The sequence below is a fragment of the Pan paniscus genome, chromosome 9, assembly GCF_029289425.2.
Source record: "Pan paniscus chromosome 9, NHGRI_mPanPan1-v2.0_pri, whole genome shotgun sequence".
Classification (NCBI taxonomy): Eukaryota; Metazoa; Chordata; class Mammalia; order Primates; family Hominidae; genus Pan; species Pan paniscus.
Genome location: NC_073258.2, coordinates 38297269 through 38317314, shown reverse-complemented (window position 1 = coordinate 38317314; position 20046 = coordinate 38297269). Strand labels below are relative to the sequence as shown.

Here is a 20046-nt window from a genome sequence, read left to right as displayed (position 1 = left end):
TTCTCTAGAGAGACTCTTTTTTCTTCCTTTTTAAGAAACAGGGTCTCAGTCACCGACTGCAGTGCAGTGGTGTAATCATACCTCACTGTAGCCTTCAACTCCTGGGCTCAAGTGATCCTCCCACCTCAGCCTCCTGAGTAGCCAGGACTACAGGCATATACCACCAAGCCTAGCTAATTATTTAATGTTTTGTAGAGACAGGGGTCTTGCTATGAAGCTCAGCTTGGTCTCAAATCCTGGCCTCAAGCAATCCTCCCACCTCAGCCTCCCAAAGTGTAATTACAAGTGTGAGCCACTGCAAGACTCTTGAAGAAACAAAAATGTTTACTGAAGCCATTATTTGCAAAATTTAAAAATCAGAAATGACTAAAATGGGCCAGACATGGTGACTCACACCTGTAATCCCAGCACTTTGGGAGGCTGAGGTGGGTGGATCATTTGAGGTCAGGAGGTCAAGACCAGCCTGGCCAACATGGTGAAACCCTGCCTCTACTAAAAATACAAAAATTAGCTGGGTGGTAGTGGCGCATGCCTGTAATCCCAGCTACTTGGGAGGCTGAGGCAGGAGTATCGCTTGAGCCTGAGAGGCAGAAGTTGAAATGAGCCGAGTCCATGCCACTGCACTCCAGCCGGGGTGACAGAGTGAGACCCCATCTCAGAAAAGAAAAGAAAAGAAAAGGCTCAAATGTTTACTTATAAAGAATAGATACCATGTGTTATACTGTTACAATGCCAGGGCTGGCTAACTGTTCCTATCAAGGGCCGGACAGTAAATATTGTAGGTTTTGGTAGCTGTTTGGTCTTTTGTCTCTGTTGTAATGACTCAACCTTGCCATTGTGTCACAAAGCAGCCACAGGCAATTTGTAAATGAAGGGCATACTATGTATGCATACAGCTTTATGTACAAAAACTGGTGCTAGGCAAAATAGGGCCATAGTGCATCAACTGATGCTGTATTGTAGTGAAAAATCAATGAACTGGTGTCAAGATGGATAAATCCCACAAATACAATAGTGAGGGAGAAAAGCAAGCAGTGATGGTGCCAGGAAGCAGACAAATGCCTGGGCAGACAGGGGCGAGTCCCCGGTGAAACCCCACCTCCAAGCCAAAGACAGTTTAAAGCCTGAAAGCCAAGCTACAAGTCAAATCCACAGACCAGATTGAGAAACTGTCTTCTTATTTGGTGCACTCTCCTCTGATGGATCCCCACCATCACCTATTTTACATATACCTACCCTTTCCTAATTGGTTTTCTACACTGTCACGCCCACCTTTGAGTGGTGTCTTCACTTTAACCTTTTTTGCACAGTCACAAACCAATCAGCATGGACTCCCCATTCTGAGTCCATAAAAAGCCCTGGACCCAGACACACTGGGAGAGAAAACCACCCCTGCATCCCCTCTCCACTGAGAGCTGTTCTATCACTCAATAAAAATCTTCTCTACCCCCACTCACCCTTCAAATTGTCAGTATATCTCATTCTTCTTGGACATGGGACAAGAGCTCAGGAACCACTGAACATGGGTACAACCTATAACACAGGTGGGCTGAATGGGCAGGGTGCCTCCAGCAGCAGACCTGGGGTGCAGTAAGGCCCGGGCGGGGCAGGGAGCATCACTGCCTGTGGAGGTACCCGACTGGCAAAGTGGCCCAGAAAAATCCTGTGTCAGTAGTAGGCTATGTACTGTACTATATTACGTTAATATGAAGTTACCCCATGCAAGAGAATGCTACTTATCATAGCAGGATTAAAAAAATATATACAAAAAGAAAAAAAAAACCTTAATGGGAATAAACAACCCCAAGTCCAGAGCAATGGATGCCTCTGGAGAAAAGAGAAGATCCCAAAGAGGCATGGCTGAGATTTCTAATTATATTTGGTAATATTTTATTATTTTAAAATTCTGAAGCAAATACAGCAACACAATGATACATTTTTGAAACTGGATGTTGGGAATGCAGGTGTTCATTTTACTTTACTTTTCCTTTTCAGTATGTTTGAGAAACTTCGCTAAACATTTTTGAACGTCTAGTCTAGCAGAAATGTTTCAGTGAGCACTCACTTCCCTTCCCTTTTACTCTCCCATCATAAAGCTCTCCCTGGTCCACAAACACCTCTTAATATTTAGTATCTTTCACACTCAGGGGCATAGTTACTCAGGAGACATAGCTATATCCTTGTATACAACCACACCTAGCATTCCACCTTGTCAATGACTCCTCATAAAACACAGTGTAATCTGCCCCATCCTTTGCAGGGCAGAAAAAACAGAAGCAGAGGATGGTAGAGGAACACAGCCCAAACCTAGCAGCAAGCCACAGAAAAACGCCTCCCAACCATCAAAATATACATCACAATGTTCATGCCTTGAAAGTGCCAGGAGCTTCCTCAAGGAAAAGGCCTCAGGCCATCACCTCTCTCAGGGTCTATGGCTTCTCCATTTACGTAAATTCCAACAAGTTCTGTATTCCAGCTCCCAAGGACAAAGCAAATAAAAAGGGAGGGGGATGCCACTTACTGCCTTGCAGACAAACTGGCAGCAAGAAATAAAAGCTGACAGCCAGAGAAGGGGACAGAAACGCTCTAAAAAGCAACCTCAAGAATTCCAAAAGCTAAAAATTTGATCACATGGTGGTAGAGAGTGGAAAAATAGATAACAGAGACTGGGAAGGGTGAGCAGGGGGAAGGGAGGAAGATAAAGAGATGAAGAGAAGTGGGTTAAAGGATACAAACATACAGTGAGATAAAAGGAAACCAGAGTAGGGTGAATATACTTAACAAAAATGTACTGCACTTGAGTAATGGACAGCTGAATACCCTGACTTGATCACATCATGCATTATGTGTATGTAACAAAATTTCTCCTGTACCCCATATATATGCATAAATTTAAAAAATAAAGATAAAAATATTTTTAAAAGAATTCCAAAAGCACAACAGCCTAGAATATTTCAAAAAGAGACTAGAAGGTTCTAAAAAGGAGCCAAAGGCAACCCTGTATTATAGCCTGGTCTAAAAATTAATGTTCCTAAGAATGACCCTGTGCTACTACAAAAAAGGTACATGTTGACAAAGCCAAGATTCGATTCATCTCAGAGAGATTCCTGTTGATGGTGTTGAATGGCATAAATATTCAGTTATTAAGCAGACTTACTTAACCAGAGTGGCAGATCTCTCCAAAGACCCCAGACAGCTCAGATTTCACTACATTTCTTCCAGACCCTCTGCAGCTATTTACTTGGCTCAGCCAGATTTCAGAATGATTGCATTTGGGACTATGGTAGACAAGTCTTAGGGGTTTCTGTGGTCCCATTGGGCCTGGTCCAGGACCCTGGAAATAGTAAATGCTCAATGAACAGATCATAAACAGACCAGGAAACATTTCATCCTCTGGGATGTTATGTTTCACTATCTTTTAGCCATATTTAACGTGCTCCAAATGTTTGTTTTCTTTGTCCTCATTGTGGCTTACCAGTCACTGAGAAATGTATTATGTTACTCAGTTAACTGGGGAGAGGAACATTGTATTTTACAATATTTATTTCACTAGCGGTGGAAAAAATTGTCTGCAGAGTTAACTTCAAAAACTGAAATCATAGGCTCAAAAGCTCCTTGGTTATTATTACCCAAAAAAACACAGGGTTCTAAAGCTCTATTTCCCAAGCCACAACACTCAGGAAAAAGAACTTGTCTCTCTCTCTGGCAGAGGAAGGGAGGGAGGGAGGCAGGAGTGAAGGGAACCGCTTAGTGGTTAATTAAACTGGCAGGGTTTACTTCAACCACATCTAAAAGATAAGACCGAGGGACCACTGCGGTCTCCCAAAAGCAACTGACCTGCTTCAAGGCAGGAAATGAAGCAATCTGTCTACAGTAGGACTTAGGAAATGTACTCTTTAATTCATTTAAAGTCTGTGAAGTCAGCTCCTCTCCTACCTCAAAGGGTCTTGACAAAAACACATAAATGAGAAACTCCTTGTCATTAGCCCCCACAATTCCCATCGGCTCCTCCATCCTGAGGTGGTCACCACTCACTTCCCAACCTCATAGCCTCCACACGGTCCTTGTCTTCCCAGCCCCAATTTCCCTGGAAACCAGGCAACTGAGGGAGAGGGGGCTGCACTGAGACTTCTCTTCTAGAGGATAGAGGGCGCCTGGCCCCAGGAAACCAGAGCCCACTGAAGCAGTCTCCCTGCAAATCATCCCAACAACAAGCCCTGCACCCTTTGTGACTTGGAAAATGCTCGCTGCCTTGACCTTGGCTTGCCTATGGACACCTGTCAGTTCCTCCTTCCTAAGTCTGCTCAACAGGTCCTCTGGGCCTCTCCCAGCCCCAAGGCTACCAGGTCCCCCAGCCTCAGCAGCCTTTCCCCCTCGAAGACAGAACATAGCCTATGTACAGCCGCATTCTGCACATGGAACTTCTTCTGTGTCTGTAGGAGAGGAAAGGGCCGCCACTCTGGGTAAGCAGGCAAGAGGCAAAAATACTTCAGTCTTGCTTCCCTTTTCCTCAGGCTCTAAGGACTCGAGGATTTTAATTTTCAAAACCCCTCTAGAGTCAGTGCAAGGGGCCACTGGCAGAACTCAGTCATTGCTAATGGTAGTCTGTTTCTTCCTTGTCGGTAAAGGCTTCCTGGACATGGTTATCTCCTGTCCAACACCCAACCCTGCCTTTTCCGGGAACAAGTCCAGTATCACTGCTTCAATCACCACCTTTCTGTGGATAGCTCCCTAAACCTTCCCCCAGAAATAAACATCTTTCTCCTACTGCCTCATGGGTTCCTCTGCCTGAACATGCTCTCACCTCAAACTCTGCATGTCTGAAACTGACATTCTCCCTTCTGCTCCTAGCCTCTCCCTCTTCCTGTGGTCCTACTGCTATGAAAGGGCCACCATTTCCCAGTTCCCCAGTCTCCCATCATGTGATCTTCTTCCTCTCCTCATCCTGCATCAGCTCAGTATCAACTGCTTCTCACTGAGTATAAAATATAACCTTTTATATTCTCAACTTCTTATGATCTGCCCCAGCTGACAATTCCAAGCATACATTTTGCTGTAGTGGTTAGAAGTGAAAGTGTGAAGTCCACCTGGGCTCAAATTTCAGCCTACCACTTCACTAGCTATATGATGTTGGAAAAATTATTCAACTTCTCTAAGCCTCAATGTCCTCATCTATAAAGTGAGGACAAAAATAATGTCTCTGTCATAAGCTTTTATAAAAATTAAATGAGCAAAGCACGGAAAATAGCAGGTGGGCCATAGCAGGTGCTCAATAAATGTTTATTATAATAATTATTAGCCAGGCATGATGGCTCAAGCCTGTAGTCCCAGCACTTCAGGTTGCTGAAGTGGGAGGATAGCTTGGGGCTAGGAGTTTGAGACCATTCAAGGCAGCATAGCAAGACCCCTTCTCCACTAAAAAAAAAAAAAAAAAAAGTTTAAAAATTAGCCAGGCAAGGTGGCATGCACCTGTATTTCTAGCTACTTAAGAGGCTGAGATGGGAGTATCAATTGAACCCAGGTGTCTGAGGTACAATGAGCTATGATTGCACCGCTGCACTTTAGCCTGGGCAACAGAGTAAGACCCTGTCTCTAAAACATATGTATTGGGCAAAAATTAGCTGGGCGTTGTGGTACACTCCTGTAATCCCAGCTACTCGGGAGTCTGAGGCAGGAGAATTGCTTGAACCCGGGAGGCGGAGGTTGCAGTTAGCCGAGATCGTGCCACTGCACTCCAGCCTGGAGACAGAGCGAGACTCCATCTCAAAAAAAAAAAAAAAATGTATTGGGAATACACATTCATATAATAGTTAAAAGTTCAGGCTCTGTATTTATACCGCCTAGGTTGATACCTCAACTATGCCACTTACTAAGTGTGTGAGTATGGGCAAGTTATTTATCCTTTCTATGTCTCTGTCCTTTATAAAAAGGAGGTAATAATACTATCTACCTAAAATGAGATCATCCACGTAAAGCATGTAGAAACAGGCCATACACAAGGTAAGTGCTCAGTAACTGTCAGCCAAGCAGTTCACTTGCCCTGAAAGTTTGTATACAATACAGGCAAGTCAATATGCCATTACGAGAAAGCATGAGAAGTACCATTTATTCAGTATATGTTTGTCGCTTGCTAAGGCTGAGCCTGACAATATACATGGCGCTGGAAATATAGCTGTGAGCCACACTATAATACCACCTCATGGCTGTCACAATGTAGTAGGGAAGACAGTAAGTGTGGGGAAGGATGAAGCAGGGGACAGAAACAGAGTGTGAGACTGGGGAGGAGAGGGGTCATTTTTCATAGAGTGGTCATGGAAGGCCTCTCTGATGAGGTGACATTTGTTTGAAGAAGGTCCTGTATGGTCTGAGAACACACAGGAGGATGACCCAGCCCAGCCTTGGCAAACCAGAAAGATTTCCAAAGGAAACCAGTCATATAAGAGTCTTTAAGGAGACCTTGATGATGCAGCTTTGGAGTACTGGGAGGAAAAATTCTCCTGTTGACACTTTTAGCTCGGCTAGTCCACCCAATAAACGACACAGCTTTCTGAGGCTACAACTGATGAATTGGCTGAGAGGTGAAGAGGAAATGGGGACTCTCATCTGGATTGACATGAATAGAGCTACAGAAATATGCCAGCAGTGTGGAGCTCTGTGCACAAAAACACAGACATACTAGCTAAATGATTCAGTGGTACTCAGAATTCAGGCAAGAATTTGTCATCAGTGGAGAGATACAGTCCAGGACACAGTGGTTTTTCTGGGCACAACTACACTAAAAGCTGTAGCAGAAGATCTTCAGCTTGAATCAATTTTCTATCGTGGTCCCCCAGAAACCCTGCCATTTCAGTTCTTGGCTGGAGTCCTCGTCCTTACTGAATGAGGACTGGGGTGAGAGCCGTGCTGCCAGCCAACCCAGGGTTTCACCTCCAGCCAAGAACGTATGAGGACAGCGGAAGAAAGAGGCCAAACAGCAAAAAGCAGAAAGGAAAAAAAGTCAAAGGGCAAAATCTCAGCATTGTGAAGCTCTAAAAGAAAATACTGGTTTTGGGGGGCTGGGTGGGGTGGCTCACACCTGTAATTCCAGTACTTTGGGAGGTCAAGGCAAGCAGTTGGCTTAAGCTCAGGAGTTCAAGACCAGTCTGGGCAACATGGCAAAACCCCATCTCTACCTTTTTTTTTAAATTTGGCTGGGTGCAGTGGCTCATGCCTGTAATCCCAGCACTTTGGGAGGCCAAGCAGGGTGGATTTCTTGAGGCTAGGAGTTCGACACCAGCCTGGGTAACAGGGTGAAACTCCGACACTACTAAAAACACGACAAAAAATTTAGCCTGGTGTGGTAGTGTGCGCCTGAAGTCCTAGCTACTCTTGGGCGGCTGAGGTGGAAGAATCACCTGAGCCTGGGAAGTCAAGGCTGCAGTGAGCTGTGTTCGTACTACTGCACTCCAGCCTAGAAAATGAGAGTGAGACCCTATTTGGAAAAAAAAAAAAAAAATTATATACACTGGGTTTTTGCTTATCCTCACTCCTGAGTGCAAAATGAATGCTAAACCTGGAAAACACATGTCTGCAAACCAAAGTTCTTTAAAAATATAACTCTCTAGTTATTTTTGTTAAAGTCAAGACATCACCAAACAGAACCACTTCTTTAACTTTTATTTATTTCTTCTCACCATTTCATTATGGAAGATTTCAGACATATACAAAAATACAGCCTGGTTTATTGAACTCCATGGGTTTAACAATTATCAACTCACTGAACATTTTGTTTCAATCCCTGATGGAATTGGCTTGAAGTGCATCCCAGATAGCACATAATCTCTTTATATACTTCACTATATTTCTAAAAGATAAGGACTTTAAAAAATAGACACAATATCATTCTTACAATTAAAAATAAATAATAATGCCTTAATATCAAGTATCAAACCATGATTTAAATTTCTCTATCTCAATTTTTTAAATAGTTGATTTGTATGATCAGCATTCAAATATGGTCCACACATCACATTTAGTTAATTTGTCTTTTACTCTCTTAATCTGTAAGTTCCCTTTTCCTCTGTTTTTTTTCTTAGAGTTTATTTATGAATGAAACTGGGTCTTAAAGAATTTCCCACATTCTATATCTAAAACTTTGCCTCCCTGTGGGGTCATTAACATATTCCCCTGTCCCTGAATTTCCAGTAAACTAATGGTTAGATTTAGAGGCTCAATCAGATTCAGGTGGGATGATTTTGGCAGAACAATCTCATAATGGTGATGTGTATTCCTTTGCACTGCATCAGACGACTGTCTTTTTGTACTGCTGAAACTGGCTTATAGAAGTTCCTGCTCCAGGTCAGATGCAGTCATCACACCTCACTCTGGCTTTCCCACTGAATGTCACTTAAAAAACCTGAAGAGAATGCATGCAGTAGCTGTGAAGGGTAATTTGGAGCAGGCCAAATGGAGAATAAGACCAAAATTTAAACTATCACCAAAATGGTGGCGAGTTTACCGTATTTTCTCCCTTTTGGAGCCTCAGCGAACTGGAAAGAACCAGAGACACTAAGAAGAGAAAAGAGCTCAGAAAAGCTAACCCATAAAACTGTTTACAAACTCCTAGGATGATCCCCTCAAGCTGCATGCACATGGACCTGGTCCTAATCAGCACATTAAAGACTGAACTCACAAACTACTGGTAGGGGCATAGGCAGGATACATCCAAATAGCATTGCAAAAACAGCGTGAAAACGATTGTAACCATAGCCCACAGAGGGCTGGCAGAAAACTGTGGCCTGACCTGTGCAGGTCATTTACCTACAAAAACACATATATAAGCACTCCTGCTAGGCTTCAAATAAGACCCAGAGTGTCACACATAATAATCAAAATATCCAGAATATAATCCAAAATTTCTTGTCATATGAAGAACCAAGAAAATCTCAATTCATTTGGGTTAAGACAATCAACAGACAAATGCCAAGATGACACAGATGTTGAAGTTATATGATGAAGATTTTATAGCAGCTATTACATAAATGCTCGAGTAAGCAATCACACACACTCTCAAAACAAATGGAAAAACAGAAAGTCTCAGCAAAGAAAGATATAAAGAAAACCAAAAAGAAATTTTAGAACAGAAAGATACAGTAACTGAAATTTAAACAACTAAACAAAACAAAACACTATATAGGCTTGAAAGCAGACTGGAGATGACAGATGAAAGAGTAAGTGAGCTTGATGACAGATTAATAGAAATTGTCCAATATGAACAATAAAAAGAAAAAGGAGTGATTAAAAATGAACAGAGTTCTGGTGTGGTGGCTCACGCTTATAATCCCAGCACTTTGAGAGGCTGAGGCGGGCGGATCACTTGAGCTCAGGAGTTTGAGACCAACCTGGGCAACATATCAAAACCCACCTCTACAAAAAATACAAAAAAAAAAAAATTAGCCAGGCATGGTGGTGCATGCCTGTGGTCCCAGCTACTCAGGAGGCTGAGGAGGGAGGATCACTGGAGCTCAGAAAGTTGAGGCTGCAGTGAGCCATGATCGCACCACTGCACTCTAGCCTGGGTGATGGAGTGAAACCCTGACCTACCCCCCAAAATATAAAAAAATAAAAACTCACAGAGCCTCAGGGACTTGTGGGACTATAAAAACAGATTTAACATTGTTGTCATTAGACTCCCATAAAGAAAGGAGAAAACGTATAGTACTTTTAAAATATCTGAAGAAATAATAGCTGAACATGTATAGCAAAAGACAAAAACCTACAGATTCAAATAGCTCAGAGAACCCTAACAGGATAAACTCAAAGAAATTATACCCAGACACGCTATGATCTAACTGATGAGAACTAAAGACAAAAAAAAAAAAACACTTAAAAGCAGCTAAAGAAAAATGATATATAATCTATGGGGAAACAACTTGAACGACTGTAAATTTCTCTTCAGAAATCGTAAAAGCCAGATAGAAGTGGCATACTTAAAGTGCTTATAGAAAAGAACTGTCAGCTCAGAATTCTATATGCAGTAAAAATATCCTTTAGGAATGAAGGTGAAATAAAGACATTCTCAGATGAAGGCAAGCTAAGATAATTTGTTGCCAACTTCAGAAGAATTGCTAAAGGAATTTCTTCACAGAGGAGGAAAATTATACTAGAAGAAGACTTGGCAATATCATGAATGAAGGAAGAGTGATCAAATGGTGAATATCTGGGTAAATACAATACCTTTGGAACTCTTCAAAATATGTTTGAATATTTAAAGCAAAAATTAAAACACGGTCTTGTGGGGTGGCTAATGTACACAGATGTATTATATAAGACAACTATACTCTAAAGCGACCTAGAGAGTGGCAAGGTTTCTATTAATACATTCTACTTGAAGTGAATCCATACAGATTCAAAGCTGTGAGAAGACTGACTGGTAGATTCAGGAGTTTTCAGCCTGATCTCTCCATTATGAAGGCCCCATCAATTTTTTACCTAATGGTTTTAAGCAGTCATTGATGATCATTACCTAGACCCATTTTTCATTAGGAGTTACAAAATGAAGATACTCTAACTTCTTTATTCTTCTATTAGCCAGTATTCTTCAATAAAAAATAACCTTTTAAAGTCAGCTATTTGATTACTCTGAAGTATAATTCACATAGGAACGAGGGGATAAATAGTTTGACTCATACTTTTATTTACCACTTTCCAACATAGTGAGCTAGAATCACTATTTTTTCTAATTAAAAAAATTGTATTTACTTATTTATTTTTATAGGGATGGGGTCTTGCTATGTTACCCAGGCTGACCTTGAACTCCTGGGCTTAAGCAATCCTCCCACCTCACACTCTCGAGTAGCTAGGGTTAAGACGGGTGCCCCACCTCGCCTGGCTTCAGAACCACTATTTTTAAACGGTAGCTACGTCAGAGGAAGATGCTGGCTTAATCCTCATTGGCATAGTTTGGAATGGGTATAATTTACTCATTTAGAAAATTAAAGACCAGACCAGGCATGGTGGCTCATGCCTATAATCCCAGGACTTTGGGAACCCAAGGCGGGAGGATTGTTTGAGCCCAGGAGTTCGAGACCAGCTTGGGCAACAGGGTAAAATGCCATCTCTACAAAAAAAAATTGCTTTTAAATTAGGAGGGTGTGGTGGCACGCCCCTGTGATCCCAGCTACTCACAAGACTGAGGTAGAAGGATTAGCTGAGCCCAGAAGGTTGAGGCTGGAGTGAGCTGTGATGGCACCACTGCACTCCAGCCTGGGTGACAGAGCAAGACCTTGTCTCAAAAAAAAAGAGAAAATGAAAGACCAATGTCCAAACATTTAAATCATACAAGGTCTTTAACTATGGCAGGGAATATATAGGATGACATAATCATTTAGAATGCTTATACTATAATGTGTCATACTTGCATTTTATTGCCATTGGATTATTCTGGTGTGTGTGTGTGTGTGTAATTTCTCCCTTAGATTATAAGATCCCCATGGATAGCAGGAAGCAGAGATCAAGCTGATACTCACTTACTAAAGGATTAACTAAAATACAAAAGAAGTATATTGTAAGTCCAAAATGAAAGGCAAAATCCTAGTAACTATGGTCTTCTCTTACAGTTTTGTTTTAAACCACTATTTTAAAAAATCAATTACTCTGTGCCAGCCATTATACTGAGTACTTTTCAGTTATTATTTCATCTAATTCTCCAGCAATCTAATATCTCCAACAATGGGATAAATATGAATAGTGTCTCATTCTAACTTACGGGATATGGGCAGTTTTGCTTTCTTCTTTATACTTGTCTATATTTTCCAAGTTCTTTACAATAATGAGAAGAAAAATATTTATTAAAATATGTGGTGGGGGTACAAAAAGGGATGAATAGGACAAGCACAGAAAATGTTTAGGGCAGTGAAACTATTCCGTATGATAGTATAATGGTGGCTATGTGTCATGATATACTTATCAAGATCCATAGAATGTTCAACACCAGAGTGAACCCTAATGTAAATTATGGACTTGATGTGTTAACACAGGTTTGATCGTAAAGACTGTATCACACTGGCCGGGGATATTAATAATGGGAGAAGCTGTGTATGTGTTGGGGCAGAGGATATGGAAAATCTCTGTACCTTCCTCTCAGTTTTGCTGTGAACCTCAAACCCCTCTAAAACATAAAGTCTTTTATATATATATGCACAGAAAATAAACGCGTAAGTTTGTTCAGAGCCAACGATAATTATGAAGGCTCAAGTAGTCTAAACATTTTGAGGAATGAGGAAAGAAGAAGAAACAGTGACCAGAGTGACCAGTGGCAGGTATGAAGCAACCTGATGGGCGAGCTGGGCCAGTATTAAAAGCGAAGAAGAGAGGCTTGAAGGTCACTGAGGCTGCTGTACGCAAAGTCATTGTGGACAGCAGGATGCTAAAAGGAAGGATCTGCATGTATCCAAGGCAAGGAGTAGTTAAACCCAACAGCAAGACTGCTAAGCTGCAAGGAAAGAGGGAGTGAACATGAGTGTGTGTGTGCATGCACACTGATACCAGGGGAATATTATACAGCAGGTAAAACAAATCAGGGTGGTCACAGTCAAGGACATTAACTTCATCTATGCTACTTGAACTGTTTTTTCAAGAATAAATTTTTATAGTATACATACAACTAACATATAAACACTTTTTGTTTGAGACAGGGTCTCGCTCTGTTGCCCAGGCTGGAGTGCAGTGGTGCCATCTCAGCTCACTGCAGCCTTGACCTCCCAGGCTCAAGCATCCTCCCACCTCATCCTCCTGAGTAGCTGGGACTAGAGGCATGTGCCACCATGCCTACTTAACTTTTGTACTTTTTGTAGAGATGGGGTTTTACCTTGTTGCCTAGGCTGGTCTTGAACTCCTGGACTCAAGCAATCCTCCCTTCTCAGCCTCCTAAAGTGCTGAGATTACAGGTGCAAGCCACCACACCTGGCCAACTTTTTAAATAAAAGAATTCAAAGTAAGAAAAAAGTAAGCAAACACATAAACATTAAGTGTTGTATCAATCAGATGAGGGTTTGAATGAACCTAGAAATGGCTCTGCTTCTTATGAGCTATGTGACCCTGGATGAGTTAATGTACTTCTCTAACTTGAAATTTCTTATCTGTTAACTAAGGATAATACATCTGCATTTGCAGAGCTATTGTCAGAACTGAAAATACAGCAAGCCTCAGGCTCAGTGCACTTGGTAGAGCCCCTGATAAATGGTGGCTGAACATTTACAGATTTACACAAGAAGTAGGAAAGAACAGAATCTGGGTAACAGAAGAGAATGCCTGAGCCTCTAGGTATAAGAAGCACATGATGAGGGTGACCAATGTGGACAAGTTTGGCTGGCGGGAAAGAACAAGGGATCACAGTGTTCAAGTGCGCAGCACTTACTGCAGTTCTCTTCATCGCTGCCATCGGGACAGTCCTCAAACCCATTGCACCGGAAGCGACCAATGATGCAATGGATGCCGCTGGCACAGGGGAAGAAGGTCGGGCCACATTTCGACTTAGCCTTGGCTGCAGGAAGAAAAAGAAACAGCAAGACATCAGGAGATGTTCTCAGATGACTGCATACTCATCCCACTAACACTGAATGTGAAAATAAGTCCACTTAAGATTTATCTTAAAGTCCTTGAAGCTTTCTTCTCATTACCACCACCCACCTCAAACACCCAGACAGATTGGACACCCACACGCCGCATTGTCTAGAGAGGAATGCTTCAAAAGTACCCAAGAGGATAACATAGCCCCTGCACCACAGCAGGTGCCAATCAAAATGTGCTGAACAAAGCCATGAACGAAGAACAGGTAAGTAAATGGATGACGAGTAGATGAAGGTGCTGAAGCACCAATCAAAATTCATTCCCTGAATGTTAAAGGAACTGTAATCAACATTAAGTAAGTATTCACCGTACTAGAAAGTGTGCTGAGAGCTTTGTATGGATCATCTCATTTAATCCACCCAGCAATCACCCAGTGGGATGCAGAAAAGAGGTAACAAAACAGAACTGAAACTGCTACGCTTACAAAGACCTCCTTGCAAGGTTGGCTCTTCCTTGGCTGGAGTCTGGGAACTTGGATTTTGGGAGACTTTGCACCACCCTAACTAACAAGAGTGGCTCACTGTGCCTAAACTGTTTATGCAAACAGTACAACTTACACCGAACACCCCTGCTTTCCTTACTTCTGGGAGGCTATAATTTTGGTACATGCTGAACAGAGGGTGCCTACGTGATCAGCCCCTGATAAAAATTCTGGATACTGAGTCTCTAGTGAGTGTCCCTGGTGGATAACCTTCCACATATGTTGTTACATTACAACTCATTGCTAGGGGAATTAGTGCATCCTTTGGACTCAACTGGGAGAGGACTCTTGGAAGCCTCAACCTGGTTTCCTCTGGACTTTATTCCATTCGTCTTTCACCTGTGTTGATTTTGCTTTGTATCCCTTTGCTGTAATTAATCACAGCCATGAGTATGATCATATACTGAGTCCTGTGAATCCTCCTGGCAAATCACTGAATCTGGGGTGGTCTTGGGAGCCCCAAACAAATGAGTATGGTTCTTATCACCACTTCATAAATGCGCTTTGAGAGATGAAGTGACTTGCCCAAGGTCACACAGCTGGAAAATCAAGCACCGGGTGAGGCCCGGCATGCAGATTCCAGAAGCCCTGATCTCAACCAACTCAACAGCATTGCCTCTCTCTCTGCCAGAGGCTGTCACTTTTCACAACAGAAGCCAGACTCCTGCTCCAAATAAATTCTTCTTCCACTCATGCTGTACAAACAGTTTTAGCAGAAACTGCTGTAACTTGGGCTTGACTGAGTGTCCTGCTAAACCAAACAGCCCTGTGGGGTAATGTACTCTCCCGTTAATGGTTCTGGTGCTCTGGCTTGCGATTAGGAGATGTAAGATGAGATCTATTGCTACATCCCAGGTAGCAGGCCCTATGTAGCATCCCTCTTGTCTCCTGTCTTAGAGGCAGGACCCATGGTCCTCCAAGAAGGAAGGGCCATTTCTTTGAAACAAACAGGCAATAAATTACCTCCATGTTCTTGCTGTCTGTAACATGCTGACTTTGGCAACAGCCAACCCACAATCATCAGGGTTTTAAGGCCTGAAATGTTCCAGGTTTCAAAAACCCATGTGGCTTTGTTTCACCTTGGAACTTCTGTCATGGTACTGGTGTACTCTTCTCAAAGCATAAACTCCGGACAGTCCTGGGTTCAAATTCCAACTCTATTTTTTATGACTTTGGGCAAGTTTCTAAATTTTGCTGGACTTCAGTTTCCTTACTGTGGCATCCTGATAAGTAAGCAACAACAAGTAAGAGGGCCCAAGTCGGGGAGAACAATTGTTCCAAGAAATGGCTAATCACAAACCCACTGGCCCAACATCCTTTCATTAAATACCTCGTACCACAAGTAGGCCCCTAGTCTAGCATGACCCTATAAAACTTTCCTCCAGCCCCTGCGGCTTTGCAGATAGCCCCTTCGCTGCTGTGCTGCCTCTTGCACCCATGCAACATATTTTTGTACTTTCGCTAACAAATCTGCCTTTCTTTACCTATGACTGTCTTGGTATTCTTTCACACCCACGACATCAGCCCCAACCAGTTGTATCCACAGCACTTATCAGTAAATTGGAGGTAATATCTACTTCCTTGGGCTCTAGTAAAGATTAAGTGAGATAATCTATACAAAACAGTATAGAGCATGGAATACAGTAGATGCTCAATTAATGGTAATGCTTATGCTATTTATCATCATCCTCATCCTCATCATCATCATCATCACTAAGTTCATAGAATTTAAAAACTGATCCTTGGGCTGACAGAAATTTTTGTCTGATGACCAAAGTTTAGAAAGCTTATTATGAAAGGTCTCTATAAACTGGTATGAAGTGATTTCTAGGACATACTGATAAGTCAAAAAAGTAAAGTAGAAAAGAGTATCTATAGTACTGATGGCAGCAGTGGGCTGTTCAGAGTGGCCGCTGCCATCACACTAGCTGCAGTGAGGAAGCGTGAGCTGTGGAAGCAGGAGCGGCTGCAGGAGCAGCAGTGGCGGCAGTAGGTCCCCTGTGCCCTGCGTCCCTGAGGGAGCCAAAAACCCCACCCTCACACGGCCTGGTAGGATCCGCTCCCAGACCTGAAGCCTCTGCCACAGTCTTAACCTCGCTCTCTGCTGTATCCCAGGGGCCTGCGAGCACCCAGCTGATGGCACAGCTGGGACTTATGGGACTGGCCCTGGAAGCGTCAGGTTCATTTGTGTGGGGTTGACTGGGGCTGCCGTACCACCTGCACCTTGCCCGCCACCCTGGGAGCCACTGTGACGGGGCCAAGCTGAATCATCCGCTGGTAGGGAAGCAGTGTGGTCGGTCATGGAGAGGCAGGCAGAGAGGGGCACTGAGGCAGAGCTGGGCCCAGGGCAGTGCCACACTCTACAGTGTCAGCAGAAGCATAGAGCAGGCAGGAGTCTCACCCTTCTGGGCATGGCTGCAGCCACCCAAATTGCAGCTGCAGATGCAGACATCTCTGTACTCCCTGGGCCCCCCTTACTCCCACAGGCTCAGAGGTGTCTGCTCCAGCTCCCTGGCCTCTCCCTGCTGTCAGCACCCACTCAGATCATGGAGCAAAGTTGAGGCTGAGCCTGGGAACTGTTGCAACCCAGCCGGATGTGCGGATGCTCAGGGCAGCACTGACACACAAGTCCCCTGCCACTTCAGCCGCCTCCGGACTTTGGGTGAAGACAAACATGGGAGGGAGACCAAGGGGGTGCTGAAGACAGCTTGGCACTGCCCTGCAGGTGCCCCTTGGTACAAACCTGGGCACCATGAAAGGCAGCAGGAGGCAGACATGCTCCTAGGCGGAAGGGGTAGGTCCCAGGTGAAGCCTAATCTTCAAGCCAGGGAAGGCCTGAGGCCTGAGGGCCAGGCTGTGGGTCCCGCAGACTGGAGTGGGAACTTTTCCAGGCCTGCCCATGGATTAATCAGCATGCACTTCCTCCCCTCTGAGGCCCATAAAAACTCTGGACTCAGCCAGACTTGAGGAGACAACAGGACAAGCCGCAGAGAGGAGCTACTCTCTCTGCTGAGAGCTGAACACTCATCAAGATACCCTGGCTATGGAGAGGAGCTGCCCACTGTGAGTCTCCTCTGAGCTGTTCTATTACTCAATAAAGTTCCCCTTTGTCTTGCTCACCCTCCACTTGTCTGCGTACCTCATTCTTCCCGGATGCAGGACAAGAACTAGGGACTCACTGAATGGCAAGGCTAAAAGAGCTATAACAGGGCTGAAACATGCTGTTTGCCCACCATGTTGCAGGAGACAAGAGGAGAGAAGAAGGAAGAGAAGAGCTGTGGCCCTTTGGGGAGCCCAGACCTAGGAGCAACCCCAAGCCAGGGTTGTGATACCCTCTTTAGGGCTCTGTGGTTGCTGGAGTCTCCAAGCTTCTGGGCACCACACTGCATTCCCCAGTGTCAGCCATGGAAGCTGCTTATGGTATGCCTGGTCCACCTGCAGCCTTGCAGGGAGCTGGCACCCATGCTGGTGCCTGGAGCTGCCTGCCCCACCACAGCTGGCATATCTGGCTGTGCAGTGGCTGAACTCCACGCTCGCTCACACAACCCTCACTTTTCTGCAACTGGCTTGCCCTTGGCAGGTATGGGATCTAGGCTGGTAGTGGGAGCCGAACGCTGCCTGCCAGGTCAAGTAGGCAGAGAAGTCCAGCAGGCCAGAGCAAAACTTGGGCAAAGGTGTCCCTGGCCACAGAAATTTCCAGTTGGCAAAGTGATACCCCAAAGATCCCGTAACAGTACTTTGCTGCCCTCCATATAAGAAGAGAAGGGGTATAAGAAAACATACATGTATTGGCTTATCTGTGCAAAAGAAATACAGGAGGATAAACCAGAAACTAAAGAGATTGGTTATCTACAGGGCGTGAGTGGGAAAGGAGTGAAAAAACATGGGGAACTGATATCAGACAAGATAACAGGATAAGAAGGTTACACATTTCTCCGAGTATATCTATCTGACTTAACATATACTTGTGTAAATATACTCAGAGCAGTGTTAGAACTATGGTAGTATTTTATATACCCCAAAAATAAACACTTAAAATCAATCACATGTGGGGAAAACTCAAAATGAAATATAAACAATAACAACTAAACATAACTGTATTACTAGTAAATAACACCACCACACTGAAGGGGATGGGGAAGAAAAGAACCAGCCTAAGTAACTCAGGAAAACAGTATGTTGACTAGATTCCATAAAGCTAAAGAAAAAAAAAATCTACAATACTGTACACTAGTCATATTTGTTTCTCCCAAGGGTATGGGTCATCAATTCTGAAACTGTCTTCTGGGTGCACTAGGGGTGAACAAATATGTAAATATATTGTAAGATTTCTGTCAGAGAAAGAAGTTGCAATAAAGAAAGTCGGAAGGCTAGGCCAGGCGCGTTGGCTGACGCCTGTAATCCCAGCACTTTGGGAGGCCGAGGTGGGTGGATCACAAGGTCAGGAGTTCAAGACCAGCCTGGCTAAGATGGTGAAACCTCGTCTCTACTACATATACAAAAAAATTAGCCGGGCGTGGTGGCAGGCACCTTTAGTCCCAGCCACTCAGGAGGCTGAGGCAGAGAACTGCTTGAACCCGGGAGGCGGAGGTTGCAGTGAGCCGAGATTGTGCCACTGCACTCCAGCCTGGGCGACAGAGAGAGACTCATCTCAAAAAAAAAAGACAGTGAGAAGGCTAAAGTGAATCCTGAGGCTTTGGTTCATTGAAACTGAACCAAAATTTCCAATGGAAATTTGAAGGAATTGGAGGTCACCAGTATGAACTCAAGGTCTTTAAAAATTAGACAGACAGGATGGATGGATGGATGGATGGATGGATGGATGGATGGACGGACGGACAGACAAAAATAAATATTGACTTGTGGGTATGTATGGGATAATGCACATACATACATTTCCTAGCTCTGTCTGCTGAGAGAAGACTAGAAGCAGTACATCTCAACAACAATAAGCACACCTAGCACCCAGATCTTGGTTTCTAAATACCATTATCCAGCAAAGAGAACCAACCTCCTTGGAGAAATAGTTGATTCCAGGAAGAATATACAAACAAGATGAACCCAGAGTATCTTCTGTTGCCAGAAGTGTCAAAATAAAGTAAATAAGTGTTCAAATATCATGGGGGCATGTCAAAAGGACACAGAAGTTAACCTGAAGTTCCCAATAGCCAAAGCTAGAACCATCCAAGCAACAAAATCAACAACGGTATCAGATTATGACACAGAGAATAAAATAAATATCTGAGGCCAACAAAATAAGGATCTAGTACCTGAGACTGATACCAAAAATTGTTGAATAAGTAAGTAAAAGGGGGAGAAAGGAAAGTTCTTCCTTATTGAAGACTTCTCATTAATAAATGTAGAAGAGGTGCAGGAAACAGAAAGTCACCACGAAGCAGACACTATTGTAATAACTGTTACAGGCAAGATCTGGCAATGGATGCTAAAATTAGAAAATAAACACTTGAGGAGAAATAGGATATGCACAGTGTCAAAGTATCTTCCGCAATATGTTATTAATTACAAAGAAAAAAATAGTAACTTGACAGTGGAGAAACTTGGTAGATACCATCTCAGCCAAGGGACCATGGTCAACATCATCAGTAATGAGATACACCAACACTACAGTCCCTTCATATAAGATGCTGTGTCAGGGGTCCCCAAGCCCACACAGATTCAATGATTCACTAGGCTAACTTCCAGGACTTGGCATATAATCAAAGCTAAGATTTCTTACAGTGAAAGGATAAAAAGGCCAAGGAAAAAGGTATATGAAATGAAGTCACAGGAAACCAGGCTCAAGCTTTCACAAGTATTCTTCCAGGGTAGACACACAGGATGTGCTTAATTCCTCCAGCAACAAGTTGTTGACAACATGTGTGAAATGTCATCCACCAGGGTAGCTCATTAGAGGCTCAGTGCTCACGGTTTTTATGAGAGGCTGGTCACACAGGCAT

General features: G+C 43.5%; 1 protein-coding gene across 3 annotated transcripts in view; it reads right to left on the bottom strand.

Moving 5' to 3' along the window:
* LDLRAD3 (low density lipoprotein receptor class A domain containing 3) overlaps window positions 1–20046 on the bottom strand; it is a 287200-nt gene that overhangs the window by 134899 nt on the left and 132255 nt on the right. For all 3 annotated transcript variants that reach the window (XM_034932403.3, XM_034932404.4, XM_055094282.2), the window contains one exon: window positions 13397–13522. In XM_034932403.3, coding sequence (XP_034788294.2) covers window positions 13397–13522 — 126 coding nt within the window. The remainder of the gene's footprint in view (window positions 1–13396; window positions 13523–20046) is intronic.